General features: G+C 47.3%; 1 protein-coding gene across 8 annotated transcripts in view; it reads right to left on the bottom strand.

Moving 5' to 3' along the window:
• Positions 1-14486, bottom strand: part of Ift140 (intraflagellar transport 140) — a 74863-nt gene that overhangs the window by 38648 nt on the left and 21729 nt on the right. For all 8 annotated transcript variants that reach the window (XM_027940500.3, XM_027940501.2, XM_071605429.1 and 5 more), the window contains exons 14-18: positions 13712-13829; positions 8904-9034; positions 5442-5610; positions 4044-4175; positions 67-266 (exon numbers count right to left, since the gene is read on the bottom strand). In XM_027940500.3, the coding sequence (XP_027796301.2) occupies positions 67-266; positions 4044-4175; positions 5442-5610; positions 8904-9034; positions 13712-13829 (750 nt within the window). The remainder of the gene's footprint in view (positions 1-66; positions 267-4043; positions 4176-5441; positions 5611-8903; positions 9035-13711; positions 13830-14486) is intronic.

Below are 14486 nucleotides of genomic sequence, written 5' to 3'. Positions count from 1 at the left end.
CTTGATATTTTAAAATCCAGTCAAGAAGGATAGCAAGGAGAAAGGAAACAGTGTGTGTCACCTCACCTTTTAATGAGCTTGATAGATTTGAAAGCTTCATCCATGTCTCCAACAGTGATAAAGAAGCTGAAGTTGAGCATGGCATCCCGAGTAGGCTTGTCACAGTCCTCCAGCCCCACAAAGTCTCGCAGGGGTCTCTTGGCCACCATCTGGGGGACATGGTGGTGCCCAGAATTCACCCTGTCTTCTCTGTCTTCTTCACCAGGCTGAAGGACAAAGGCCCCATGTGTCTGTTAGTTCACATATAAAGGTAATGCCTACACTTAATTCTTTTGGAGAAAATCTACCCAAAGACAGGCACCCTGCTCAGCCACAGGCCAAGTGATCTCTTTAGGATCATCGGGAATCACTCAGGCTTGGGGTTACAGATAACAGGCCAACAAAAGCTGTCCAGGTGTGATCTTGTTTTCAGCCTCTAACTCACTGAAGTCAGATTCTCACATTTAAAATGTCTATGACTGTTCTCATTTTCTGTTATGTTTCATTAAATACTTTTTACCAGCTTGAGATCACCAAGTCAGATACACACATATATCTTTGTGAGGTCTCTGAAAGTTATAAGAACAGTAGTCTGATTTCAGGAAAAATTTTCCAAAATGATAACCTGGACGACTCACTGGAATTTTCTGGAAGAACTGTCAACCTAGTGCCGTGTTCCCCAAACAAGCACCCAGAGGAGAGATGTTCCTATAGGGCACAATGTACAATGTGCAGGCCAACTTCCTCACCTGGACACCTTCCTCCAACCAGGATCCCAAACTCAAGCTATTGAGACTCCTGCTATCCCCACCACAGTCCCTTCTGCTGCTAACTGCTCTTCTGTACCCATGCCCCACTTACTCTCTTGTAGGGTGTCTCTCCAACCTTTACAAGCATTTCCTATACTATGGAGATTGTGACACACCCTCCTGGGACCTGCTTCTCTACAAGTCTTGATCTGCTAACACCCTGTGACTTCTTTTTTTAGTTGTTGATGAACCTTTATTTTATTTATTTATATGTGGTGCTGAGAATTGAACTCAGGGCCTTACACATGCCAGGCAAGTGCGCTACTGCTGAGCCCTAGCCCCAGCCCACCCTGTGACTTCTTAAAGGGTAACTCTGGCTACCTTCCTCTCCAGCTCAGTTTCCACGAGCTCCTGACCTGTAGCCCCAGGGACCAGGTCCTATGGAGGAGAAACACTCAACCTGGACCTTCTCAGGCCTACTGTGGCTGTGGAGGCCCTTTTAAGCACAGCACAGACCATAACAAGGCCTCTGTTCATAGCAGCTTGAGTGTAGGGGTCATATATGGGTGTAACTGGGTCAGATCAGGCAGAAGGCTGAACGTTTGGGCAGCTTCTGCATCCAGTGGAAATTCAAAAAATGTACACAAAACAACAAGGAGTTTCTGCCTACCTGGTGTAATGAACTGCAAGGAGGCAGCCAAAATTCCCCTGGATAACACCATCAGCTCTGGTGTGGGTCTGATGAGAACCCAATTTGCTGTGTGAATACACTAGGAAATTCTCATAATTCACCATGCATGCCCTGTATGCTCACAGGAGCTCTTGTTTTGGTTCCTCATCACTACTCTGAGAGGCAGGGATTGTTTATCCCACGTGACAGGAGACTGGAGCAACAAGACAAGGTCACACAGTGTAGGTTCAAGGACCAAGGGCCTTTGTACTCTCTCCCCAACTACCTCTGAATGTGTGAGCACTGGAAAGATGGGAGAAATGAAGCTTACGAGTTTGCATTTTGCAAATAATCAGAAGGGCAGTTTTTAAAGGAGCAAAATACATCTCACAGGTTGCAAACGCATGTCAATTACACATTTTCTGTATGCAAATATCAGATGAAGTGGCTGGTGTGTGCCACAGGTCCAGGCCAGGCCCAGCCCAGAGCTGAGAAATCCTGCCAAGCCTTGACTGGTAACGCTTGAGCTGGCACTGGAATCTCGGCTGCCTGGCAGAGGTCCTCAGGTGGGCATGCAGCTAGGTGGGAAGAGTGGGAACACACCAACACAGCTCATGACTTGAAGCAAAGGGTCTTGAGTAGACAACAGAGTCAAGATGACCAATCCTAACCTGAGGCTCTGCATTGAGATTGCATCATACACACCTCTTCTCTGGAACAACTATAACCATGTAAAGAGAGATGAGAATGAGAGAGAAAAAGAAAAGATGCATGACATGTGGAAGAAACGAAAACCTACAATGAGAAAATTATGGGGGAAACTTTAGAGAGAGAATTTAAAAGAACTTTCCCAACTTTAAGTTCTCAAAGAAAAATTAAAGCATATAAGGAAACAAAATGAGATTGGAATTCAGAGAAACACCAGTCTGGTGCTGATTTACTTAAGGTAAATCAGCTAAGGACACCTACAAAGAATCCTTGTGTTTGACAAGACACATCCACACTTTTCTGACCAACTCTATCTTAATGCACGTGGAAGTATAACCAACAAATGGCCAGGCCAACTTTGTATGGCTGTGAGATACTGCTCTATGCCATACCTTGGAGAGCCACGGCCAGGTTCACTCTTGCTTCCAGTGCATGTGTAACTATCCACAGGTCTAGCCAGCCCAGAACCAGAGACAGGCAATGTGTGCTCACGGAACTCTCACAAATCAAGGGCCAGTACCCTTCTTGCCTCAGATCTTTTATGCCACCTCCTTTTAAAGTGAGCCCCAACCCCAGCAAGAGCCCTGGTGGGTTCTCACGCTGCTGGGGACTGCCTGTCAGCCCATGCAATACAGTCTCATTGGTTCACTTGGTTGCACAGAGAGGCTGTGCCCACAACACTCAGGTCCTTCATCTGCTCTGCGTGTCCCTCTGTGGTCTATCACCTTCCCCCAAACTTTGGCTGCAGAATTAACAGATGCTATCTGCTCAAACTTAGAAAAGAACAGGATCTTATTTTTAAGATCCATTTAAACCAGAAACATGTAAACCAGGTAAAAGTTGACACTTTTTAGTCATCCTAACATGACAAAAAAAGGGAGATGGCAGAGGGGTGGTCTATGTGTCTATGGAAGGCGTGGACCCTGCAGGAGAGCGCTTCCTTCTTTTAGGAGATCAAAACTCCTAGCAGCTGCCATACCCCAGCTCTGAAGGGAAGCAGCAGCCCCTACACCCTGTAGGACAACCTGGGCTCACTGACAGCACCAGCCCAGGCAGAATTCTGAGCTGGCAGGTTCCTTGGGCTCCTGGGTGAAAAAGCCTCTCAAGCAACTCTGGAGGCCCCAGGGCTGGAGAACAACCGGGTGGTGAGGCCACTAAAAGGAGCCACTCACAGGCTGCCAGTCCTCCTGGATGAAGGATGCTCTTAGGCAGACATCCCAGGCACCCTTTATTCAGCATGTCATTTCAGAACCAGAGACAGATTTGATTTTAGGTCTACAAGGGACCTGGCCATAAGGAGACTATGTGTCAAGGAAGGTAAAGAATTTGTTCAAAATCAACTAGTTAGGTATGTGTTCATGTGCGCAGAAAACGACCCCATTCTATGAAACCTCTGGAAAGGAGGCACTACCCTGTTCACAGCAACTGCCTCTACACTTGGGTTATAGAGATTTTTGACTATGGTTTTTACTTCTTTAATTACAGTTCTTAAATTTCCTATAGTGAATACAGGAATATATAATTTCCAAAAAACAGAATAAAAATGAAAAGATAGAAGAGCTGAAAGGTAACATGACTTTAGGAGAAAACCCAAAAGGGAAGCGCTTGGAGTCCTAGCCCGAATCAGACCAAGGGGACAACGTGCTCAGCATGACTTCTGACCATCCTAACAGCAAAGTCACTTTTTGGAATTTTTCCTAGCCCAGGAGACATCAGTGTGTGCAGACTTTCATGTAATAAATTACAGTGGATGGCTAAAGTAGCTTAAGGAGAGGTGAAAGTGGGGAATCTGGAAGACTAACATGCACCTCAGCGCCTCATGAGGGTTACAAGAATCGCACCAGCCGGGGAGGGCAGAGGAGCCTGCAGAGCCACACCTTTCTTGTGAAGTAATAATGGGGCACTTCCATCCCCACCAGCACTTGGTAGGCGGGAGGCCGGGGGAAGGTCTCATACAGCAGGAAGCTATGCTCTTCGGAAATGAAGAAGGACAGAACCAAGACGTCCTCCTGGAAAGAAAGGATAACACTGTTTTTATCATTTGCTGTTTTCCTTCTCATTTCCATTTGCACTGCCAGGAAGTTCACATAACCCAGAGAAAACAGGAGTGTCAACTCTTCTCAGAGCATGTGGCCCCTGTATCCACTAGGGCTTCTCAACTGCTATCTGCCTCCGTTGGAAGGACCCAGCCCACCTAGCTGTGACGACCATCAGTGATTTGTCACTTCTATCTGAGCTGGTGGCATAACAAAAAGGCTCTCTCTATGTTTTAGATACCCCTCGGGTATCTTTACTCTGGGTGTGGTGGTGCGTGCCTATAATCCCAGTGACTGGGGAGGTTGAGGCAAGAGGATCCCTAGTTTGAGGCTGGCCTGGGTAACTTAGTGAGTTCCTGTCTCAAGATTTAAAATGAAAATGAGAGGGCACGGTGGTGCACACCTATAATCCCAGCAGCTTGGGAGATTGAGGTAGGAGGATCGTCAGTTCAAAGCCAGCCTCCAAAAGTGCGACTCTAAGCAACTCAGTGAGACCTATCTCTAAATAAAATACAAAACAGGGCTGGGGGTGTGGCTCAGGCCCACTTCTCACTGTCTTGGTGAGGCAAGTCCTGAAGTTTCAGGGTTGGCTGCCCTTTGCTTAGTTATCTGAGAGCCCACATAGATTCCTCTGAGAATGAGGTGGGTTAGAAGGAGGCTCACAATGTCTGATGTCCTGCAAGACAAAGAGCTAGACATTGTCAGAGGCCCCAGGTACAACTCAGGCACCCTGGGGCACATGGCATGGAGGTAGGAGGCTCTGTAGAGGAAGGACTTGGGTGGTCGGCCTTGTTGGAGGGTGATGGATGTGGTAGAATAGATGGAGCAGGGCCAGGCTGCCTCAGGTCCGACTGCAGCATGGGCTAACGTTGGGGTTAGTCCACCTGAGCTGCTTCAACACGTTTCCCAACTCAGAGGGAGAATAACATAACAGTTGAGATAACAAGAGAACCTGGAGACAAAAAGGGTAGAGTAGCAACTGTACCAAGCCCAAAGGAGAGAGGCACCACACACCAAAGGCTTCCTACGTTTAAGAAGGGTTGTGCGCCATCGACCCAGAGAAACAGTTCTGAATGGCAACCACACCTTCAAATGGCGGGAAGCATGAGGCAGATGCTCCCCTCCACATGAATGCATTTCCTTACTAACTCTCCCATAAGCCCAGTAACCAAGACCCTGTGCTTGCCACACAGCCACCACCTGTTTCTACAAACACTATGTGGCAAAGTGGTCATGTACCGTGGGGCTGGCGCTGTCCTGAGTGAGGGGCTGCTTGTCTGCAGCCTGTGGTTGGGGTCCCAGCACCTCCTGCACGACCTCACACACGAAAAGCCTGGGCTCGCTCTGATCCCAGAAATGACTCACGGGAACATGATTTGTCAGCCTTTCATCTGCAAAAATGTGGCTCCTAGAACAGAAGAGAAGAGCCATCTCCAAATGAGAAGAGCATTCCTGTTACCATGCCCCACACCACTTGTCCCATCCAGTCATCAGGCTGCAGTCTCCATATGCAGGTGAGTATCCTATACTGCCATGCACCTTGTCAGGGCATGCTCAAGAGTTTGAGAAACTGGTTGAAGGGTCCTGGTAAAGTGCAGTATGAGGGATGCAGAACATGATGCTTGGGCTCTGGAGGTCTTGTGGAGGGTCCAGGACTCTCTCCAGAAGGCCCTTTGCCAGGACTAGTGGGATGGTGCCCCCTGCTAGGTAGCACAGATGCCAAGGCTTATAAATGCAGACCTGGGTTCCAGCCTTGGAGGTGACTATGTGATGATTCCTATTTTATCATGGTTCCTCTCATCTCTGAAATTCCATGTTTTATTGTCCCTGAACTCCACAAAGTACTGCAGGAAGACCAAAAGGAACTGGTTTAAAGAATGAAAAAGATTTAGGGGCTGGGGTTGTGGCTCAGTGGTAGAGCATTCGCCTAGCACACGTGAGGCATTGGGTTTGATCCTCAGCACCACATAAAAATGAAATAAAGATATTGTGTCCACTTATAACTAAAAAGTAAATATTACAAAAAGAGAGAAAAGAATGGAAAAGATTTCAAAAGAGGAAAGGCACCTGAGTTGAGAGAGAGACAGTGACTTTCATCTGCCTCCCCTAGAGGTGCATGGTCAACCCAGGGGTGGGGTCGGGGGGTTTGCTGGCTCATCAGCCCTTTCTGGCTATGTAGCAGGGTAGGACCCAGTCCTACAGAAAAAGAACATTCCTCATGGATGCTCCTGGCACCAGAGCTGGAGATGCTCCCATGGACCACATCCTTCTCTAGCACTGCAGATGTGATGTGCACAGTGTTTTGGACAGAGCATTTCCTGAGTGCCAGACACAGTAGTTCCTTAGGTATGAGACTGGCCTGGCAAGGGCTGAAGAATGGACAGAAAGAAGACTGCCATCCCTTCAAGGGAAGCCATGAACTGCGAAAGAGAGAAAAGTGAGAACTCAAAGACATTTTACAGGGAAAACTGGGGACTTGGGTCACAGCAGAGTTTGAAGAAGAGGTTAGTTCTGAAGTTTTAAATATGGGTGGCCAAGAGGAGGGTTCTGTGGTGAGAACTGGACCTCTGGGGAGGGTGCTGTGGTAAGAACTGGACCTCTGGGAAGTGGGCTCTGACTATCCCAGAGGGGTAAGATGCTCAAAGGCATGTGTTCTGAAGCAGGAGAACTGGGGCTGGATTACGAGAGAAGTGAAGATGGGAATGCTAAACTGGGGGAGCAGCAGGGGTGCAAGCTAGAGCATTTCAGGTCAACAGGTCAATAGGGGTCCACAGAAGGGTCTGATGAGGCAGGTATCACTCAAGAAAGGCAGGGGTACAAGGCAGGGGGACTCAGAGGCTGGACAAGAGAAGGTGTGTTGGAAAGTTAAAACTAGTGAAAGTGGGGCTGAGGATGTAACTCAGTAGTAGAGCACTTGTTTAGCATGTGCCAAACCCTGAGTTTTACCCTCAGCATAGGAAAACAAACAAACAAACAAACAAAAAACCAAAAATGAAAAAACCTACCCAAAGTAGTGAGCAGAACAAAAAGGATGCTAGAACAAGCACTGAGCCCCCACTCAGTTCCTTTGCTCTTCCAGCCTTGGGGCAGCTCTGCGTCCTGTATTGCCATGCACCCTTAAGAGTTTGAGAAACTGGTTGAAGGGTCTTGGTGAGGACCCTGGTGAGGTGCAGTCTGAGGGATGCACTGATCCATGCCTAAAGATTCCCATGGCATTTTTTTTTTTTTTCTTCTTTTGGTACCAGGGATCAAACCTGGGCGCTTAACTCCTGAGTCACATCTCCAGCCACCCCCACACCCCACTTCTTTTAAATATTTTTAATTGTCAATGGACTGACTTTATTTATATGCAGTGATGAGAATTAAACCTAGTGCCTCATACACACTAGGCAAGTGCTCTACACTGAGCTACAAACCCAGCCCCCCACCCCACTTTTTAACAAAATATTTTTAGGTGTAGTTGGACACAATACCTTTACTTTTATTTATGTGGTGCTAAGGATCAAACCTAGTGCCTCACATGTGCAAGGTAAGTGCTCTCATGAGCTACAACCCCAGCCTCTCTCCAGCCCATTTTATATTTTATATTGGGACAGGATCTCACTAAGTTGCTCAGGGCCTTGCCAAGTTACTGAGGCTAGCCTTGAACTCTCAATTCTCCTGCCTCAGCCTCCTGAGCCACTGAGATCACAGGCGTGGCTACGGCTCCTGGCCCACGGCATGCTTTCCTGTTGGCACTCACCTCGCTGCTTATGCATCCACTTCTGATGTTAACTATGCTTCTATGCCACTGACATGGGGAGACTCGACCCCACCGCCCTCGGCTTGCTTTCCTGCCTAAATTCATGCAGAATCAATGTGAATGAAGGTGAACTATTCTAAGCACTTGAGGTCCATCCTGAGAATGTGTTCTCAGTGGCAGAAAGAACTACACATGTATGCTCCATTAACCTCTGAAGAAAGACAAATATATTCTTCACAAAGACAGTACCCTCCCTTCTGCTGGAGACAGCAATGGGTGTGAGGCTCACTATACTGCCTCTTTCCTGTGACTCCTAGGCCATTTCTACAGACCCTATGGCCAGAGCCCCTCCAAAGTTCAAGTTCCATTTTCTTTCTTTCCTTTTTTGGTACCAGGGATTGAACCTGGGACACCTAACCACTTAGCCACACCCTCAGCCCTATTTTTTTTTTAAATATTTTTTTTTTAGTTGCAGTTGTACACAATACCTTTATTTTATTTATTCTTATGTGGTGCTGAGGATCGAACCCAGTGTCTCACACGTACTAGGTGAGTGCTCTATCACTGAGCCACAACCCTAGCCCTATTTTGTATTTTATTTAGAGACAGAGTCTAACTGAGTTGCTCAGTGACTCGCTTTTGCTGAGGCTGGCTTTGAACTCACAATCCTCCTGTCTCAGCTTCCTGAGCCGCTGGGATTACAGGCAAAGTTCAAGTTTGTACTCAACCAACTCCAGAACCTTAGCTATGGAGGACAGAGACCAAGGTCTTGAATCCACTACAACTGCACAAATTTCTGTTATATATCCTGTTCTTACTACTAGTAAATGCTGTGAAGTTTACTACTAGTAAACTTCTGAAGCTTGAAACATAACTTAGGAACAATCAGGCCAGAAGATGTGAAATAGGCAAATGCTGTTTTCAACATTCTTTAACAAAATCCCCAACCATAATCTTACTTGTTAGTCTCTTGTCCATTAAAGGACAGCAACTCTCTCTGATCAATCTGTCCAGCCTTGAAGTCGAAGACAGTCACTGTGTCCATTTCAACATCATAGAAGCAGATTTTGGAATCGGGGCTGTTGTCAACCTGGGGAGAGAAGATGGGACAACTCAGGGACATGCCTGGACCAGTGCTGTGTGGGCCATGCTTTCAGAACTTACGCTCTGAGATCCAGCTTGCTTTTGTCCCACTGCTGCAGTCTCCAAGTGACTGCTTGATGTTGTCAGAGAACGGAAAACAAATTCTGAAAGACTGTTTAGCTGCTCTTAGTATGGAATGGAGATATTTTCCTAGCTGAAGTTGATCAACTCAGGAAATCAGAAGGAATCTGAATTCTGACAGAGCAACATGCCGGATAAAAATGAAATAAACTTCACAAAATGGAGGCTGGAGCTGCGTGCTCCCAGCAACTCAGGAGGCTGAGGTAGGAGGATTGCAAGTTCAAGGCCAGCCTGGACAACTGAGACCATCTCTTAAAATAAAAACAAAGGGGGAAGGGCAGGATATAGCTCAGTGGTGAACTCGGCCTGGATTCGATCCCCAGTACCCACCTCCGCACCACCACCACCACCACCACTTGGAGGCTGGCCACACCAGGGAGTAAGTACTGTCCACCATAAGGCCAGGAGTGGAAGCATCACATGGCTCACCACACCCACTATCCTGAGCAAGCCCACACTGCTCGCTCTCAGCCTGCTGTCCAGGGTGGCCTGGGAAACTTTCTAAAATGACTGCTCCACTCACAAGTTCACAGCAGCACTACTCATGAGCAAGGGGAGACAGCAAGTGTGCAAAGACGGATGAATGGTCAGCAAAATGTGGTCCACCCTACCAAGGAGTAGTACTCAGCCATAAGAAAGATCTGAAGCCCTGGACGAGCTATGGAAGCAAGCTCAGTGAGAGGCAGGTAGGCAGGCACACAGGTTACTGCACCACTGTTACATTTGTATACAGTGACCAGAAGAGGCAAACACAGATAGCAAGCAACTAGTGGTTGCAGGGAGCTGAGGAGATAGGGGAATGGGGCCAGACTGCCAAGGGTGATGGCATTTTCTTTCTTTCTCTCTCCCTCTACCCCCCAAGTCTGTCTTTCTCCTTCCTTCTTTCCTTCCTTCCTTCCCTCCCTCCCTCCCTTCCTTCCTTTCTTCCTGGTGCTGGGTATTGAACTCAAGGATGATTTACCACTAAGCTACATTCCAGCTCTTTTTATTTTGAGACAGAGTCTTGCTAAGTTGCTGAGGCTGGCCTTGAACTTATGATCCTCCTGCTCCAGCCATGCACAACTGCACCACCATGCCCAGCTGCTATGGCATTTGGATTGATGAAGACATTTTAGAACTAGACAGAAGTGGAATCTGTACAATGTGAATGTACTCAGTGCCACTGAATAGTTCAATTTAAATTGCTCATTTTGTGTTATGTGAATTATACCTCAGCTTTTTAGAGACCCTCCTCCATCTTCAACTATGGAGGAAAACAGTGGGCAAATACTGATCTAAACCCCAGAAGCGTTAGCAGTGGCAGTCTTTTCTGAAGATCCTTCATGTACCCTGAAAACTGTATCTAGAACACTGCCTTTCCTGTTGAAAGCACTCCTAAATGCTTGTGGAGGTGACAGAGCACAGAGCGGATCCTGGCTTCCACCCAGAGGTTCTGACATGGCTGCCTTGGGTGATTCTGGGTGAGGAGCTCTTCTGCACCTGCTTCTGTGGACTGCACCAACACGCAGCTGTCCTCGGGGCAGAGGCTGTCGTCTTCCTGGAGACTGTCCTGAGGTTCTAGTCTCCCTGTTTTTCTTCAGCTGGCCTCACTCCATAAGCTCATGATGCCTCCATCTCTTGCACTTCTTTCTCACATTCTTTCTTCCCTGGACCTAGCCAAGCTATCAAAGTAAGGGCTGTGGGAATGAATCTTGGTTCAACACGTGCTGGGCTGCTCTTCAGATAAGGGACTCATATCAGAATCATCAATAACAGGATCAGGGAGCCAGGTGTGGTGGCACATGCCTGTAATCCCAGCAGTTTGGGATGCTGAAGTAGGAGGAATGCAAGTTCAAGGCCAGCTTCAGCAATTTGTGGAGGCCGTAAGCAACTTAACAAGATCCTGTCTCAAAACAAAAAACAAAATACACTCCTGGGTTCAATCTTAAGAGCCAGAGAAGAAATCTCAAACTGGAACCATTAATAGGTTTGACTACATAGAAACATCAGTTTCTAGCAGATTATGAACTCCCATTTTTACCCTGTATACATACTGCAGATTCACATCGGTTACACATCCACTTTTTTACATACTGCCATACTAGTGTCTGTTGTATTCTGCTGCCCTGCTTGAATCAAATGTATGAAATATGATATGTCAAGAGCTTTGTAATGTTTTGAACAACTAATAATAAAAAAAAGAAATAAAAAAAAAACCAATATGTATTTTACACCTAAAATTTGTTAAGGGAGCAGATCTCAAATATTCTCAATACATGTTAGGTGATTGGTATGGTAATTAACTTGATTGTGGGAATCATTTCACCATATATACAAATATGAAAACATTGTGTTATATAACTTAAAAATATAAAAATTTTATTTGCCAATCATTTCTAAATAAAACTGGGTTAATTACCTTAAAAAAAAAAAAAAAAAAAAAGAAATGGAAGTCCTGCTCAAGAAGTGGTGGTGGTAAAATATGGATTAGGACTGTTGAGCTCTTAAAAAAAAGAAACATCAGTTTCTCAACATCTTCATAAATGCAATAAATAAAGTGAAAGCACTGAGGGGAAAGCACCTGCAACACAGCTCTCATGCTCAATGCCATGGGTCTGGGGCCCCTCTCATCCTGCCTCCCTCTCTCCCCAGGACCATGAGAAGGCTCTATCCTGGCCATGTTGGCTGCCATGGGGGCCTGTGGGACTGGGGATGCCGCCCTTCACTGCCAGTTCTGCTGTTCTAGTTGAGGTTAGGCTTTATACTCATTTCTTGCTTTTGTTACAAGGACGAGCATTGTTGAAGAGATGCAGAGACAGCAAGGGCCAGCCCCTGCTCCACTCTGCCCTCTTCTATCCCCCTTCCCCAAGGACCTTCCTCTCTGTTTTAAGAATCTTCAAAGCAGTACAAACCTCCCTCAGCTTCACCTGCAACCTCATTTCTGCCCCTTTGGAGCAAGCAGTCCCTGTGCACTGTCCCTACTCAGTACCACGGCCTCTCTGGAGCCTCAAGGGCCTCCAGTGGTACTAGATTGCACACAAGGTCCCTGGCCTCTGCTTTCATTTCCTGGCATGCACAACTCAGCATTGCCCAGCTGCTGAAGGAAAGATGGGAATGGTCTACCTCCTCTGGGCCCTAAGCTGCCACCTTGCACTCAGCAGCCCATCTCCCTGGCCAAACCTATTTATGTGGTTTTCTCAAGGCCCAATTGGGTTCTTGGGGGCTAGCAGCACCTGCTTCATTTCCTCCTGAAGCATCTCCTTTGGGCACAAGCCAATGCCTGTCCCTTTATCCTCATCTCCAGCCAGCCCTCTCTTGAGATCCAAGTTTGCTGCCAGTAGGTATGGAACTGTACATACGCTGCCCCCAACCCGACACATAACCTCCCCGCCCACAACTAGACAGGCCCACTTCTCTGCCCCCTCCACCACTGGACATGACTTCAATCCTTGCCCTTAACTTAACAAACCTACCTATCCTGCCCCACAACTTGACATGCCCGCCTTCTCCCCCAAATGCTATGTGGGTTGGAAACGGGGGAGATATCTCAACAGCAGCTGTCCTCCCAAACAGGACAACAGGTTACCAAGCCCAGTGGCTACCACTCCCATTTCATGGCCAGTCCCTCTAGGACACTGGTGATGGATGCCAGGGGAACCTTTGCAACTGCCTTGCCTCTCTTAATCCACTGTTTAAAACTACCCTCAACACTGACGCCATGCTTCTCTCTGCACCAAAGCCAACATTGGCCAGGTGACCACACAAGCCTTGCTGTTCCTTTCACCATTGAGGCTGCCCTTTGGGGAGGCCACACTCTGCCTGCTGTGCTTTCACCTCTGATGGCTCCTATCTTGGTTCTACTGACACCTCCTCAAGCTGCTCAGGGCTGTTGACACAACCCACCTCCTCATAGTCGCCACAGTATGAAAACTCCATGGTAACTTTTGTCTGCTTACCCACAGGGGAGGCTGAGTCCTTGTATTTCAGTAACTTGCTCAGTTCCTGCCCCACTGAGGGCAGCCAGCAATTAACCCCTGAATGAACACAGGAGCAGGGCTGGTGGAGGCAGATCCCTTCTTCATACCACATCCTACTTCACCAAGTAAGATGCTTTAAAGGCTCATCTGCAACAGTCCTTATTATCCCTTCGTGTGCCAATGAGAACTTAGTCATTGAGTGAGGAAAACATGCAAAACAGAGAAGGGGTGAAGGGCTCTCTGTAGAAACAATTATTTCTGATGAAATAGAAAGGCAGGAAAAGGGGCTGGGGATGTGGCTCAAGCAGTAGTGCGCTCGCCTGGCATGTGTGCGGCCCGGGTTCGATCCTCAGTACCACATACAAAACAAAAAAAAAAAAACAAAGATGTTGTGTCCGCCTGAAAACTAAAAAATAAAAAAAAAATAATAATAATAAAAAAAAAGGCAGGAAAAGATCGAAAGTGGGCAGGCAGGTGTGCAGTAAGAAATGGAGGGCATGGGAGGATGGGACCCTGCAGGAGAGGTCCCAGTGGACACTGAGACCCATGAGGCATAGTAGGGTCACCAGCAGGGATGTGAGCCTCACCTTGCTGAGGAGGATACTGATCTTGTTCCCGCTGGCGTTGCACCTGAGAGAAGCGATGGCCCCCACCCCAGGGATCACTTCGGCCAGGTTTTTGCAGCTGCAGTATGCCTTTGCCTCTCTGTAGGAAAAAAGGGAGAATCTAGTGCAAGTCAGAGATCCCTGTCATGGGTAGGTCATAGAAAGGGCCTGTTTCTTTGTCTTAGGCCTCAGCTTGGGGTGAGTTCTGCTTGGCAACTCACTGCTTCTCACCCTGCTGCCACATGTGCACACGGCACAAGTCAAGCTCAGAATGCAGTGAGCTTTTAAACCTCATCTATTGGTTATTTCTTTTTTTTTGAAATAGGGTCTCATTATGTTGCCCAGGCTGGCCTCAAACTTGAGCTCCTCCTGACCCAGCATCTCAAGGAACCGGGATTACTGGTATGTGCCAACGGGCCCAACTAAAACTGCATATACTGTTACAATCAAATACAAATCCATGTTCTTGGTGCCCCTCCTCTGCTCACACACAAGTAGCTCCTAAGAATGCTGCTCTGCACCTCATGCTTTCTCTTCACTCAGGCCTTGGGGATCTCCTGTGGCACAATGGGCCAATTATCCTATAGCTATCTGGGACCAGCTCCCTGCCAGAGGCCTTCAGCTATATCTAGCTTGCTGCCAATATCATAGTACTACGTATACAGCATAGCTTATGCCTTTTTCCATTTTATTCACCTTTCCTTGTTTCCCCTAATGTTTTTTTTTGTCCCAGGAGTCCATTCTGAACCCATCTGAT

This window comes from Marmota flaviventris, chromosome 19 (genome assembly GCF_047511675.1).
Source record: "Marmota flaviventris isolate mMarFla1 chromosome 19, mMarFla1.hap1, whole genome shotgun sequence".
NCBI lineage: Eukaryota > Metazoa > Chordata > Mammalia > Rodentia > Sciuridae > Marmota > Marmota flaviventris.
Note: the sequence above shows the minus strand (reverse complement) of the source record. Positions and strands in the feature narration are given on the sequence as shown.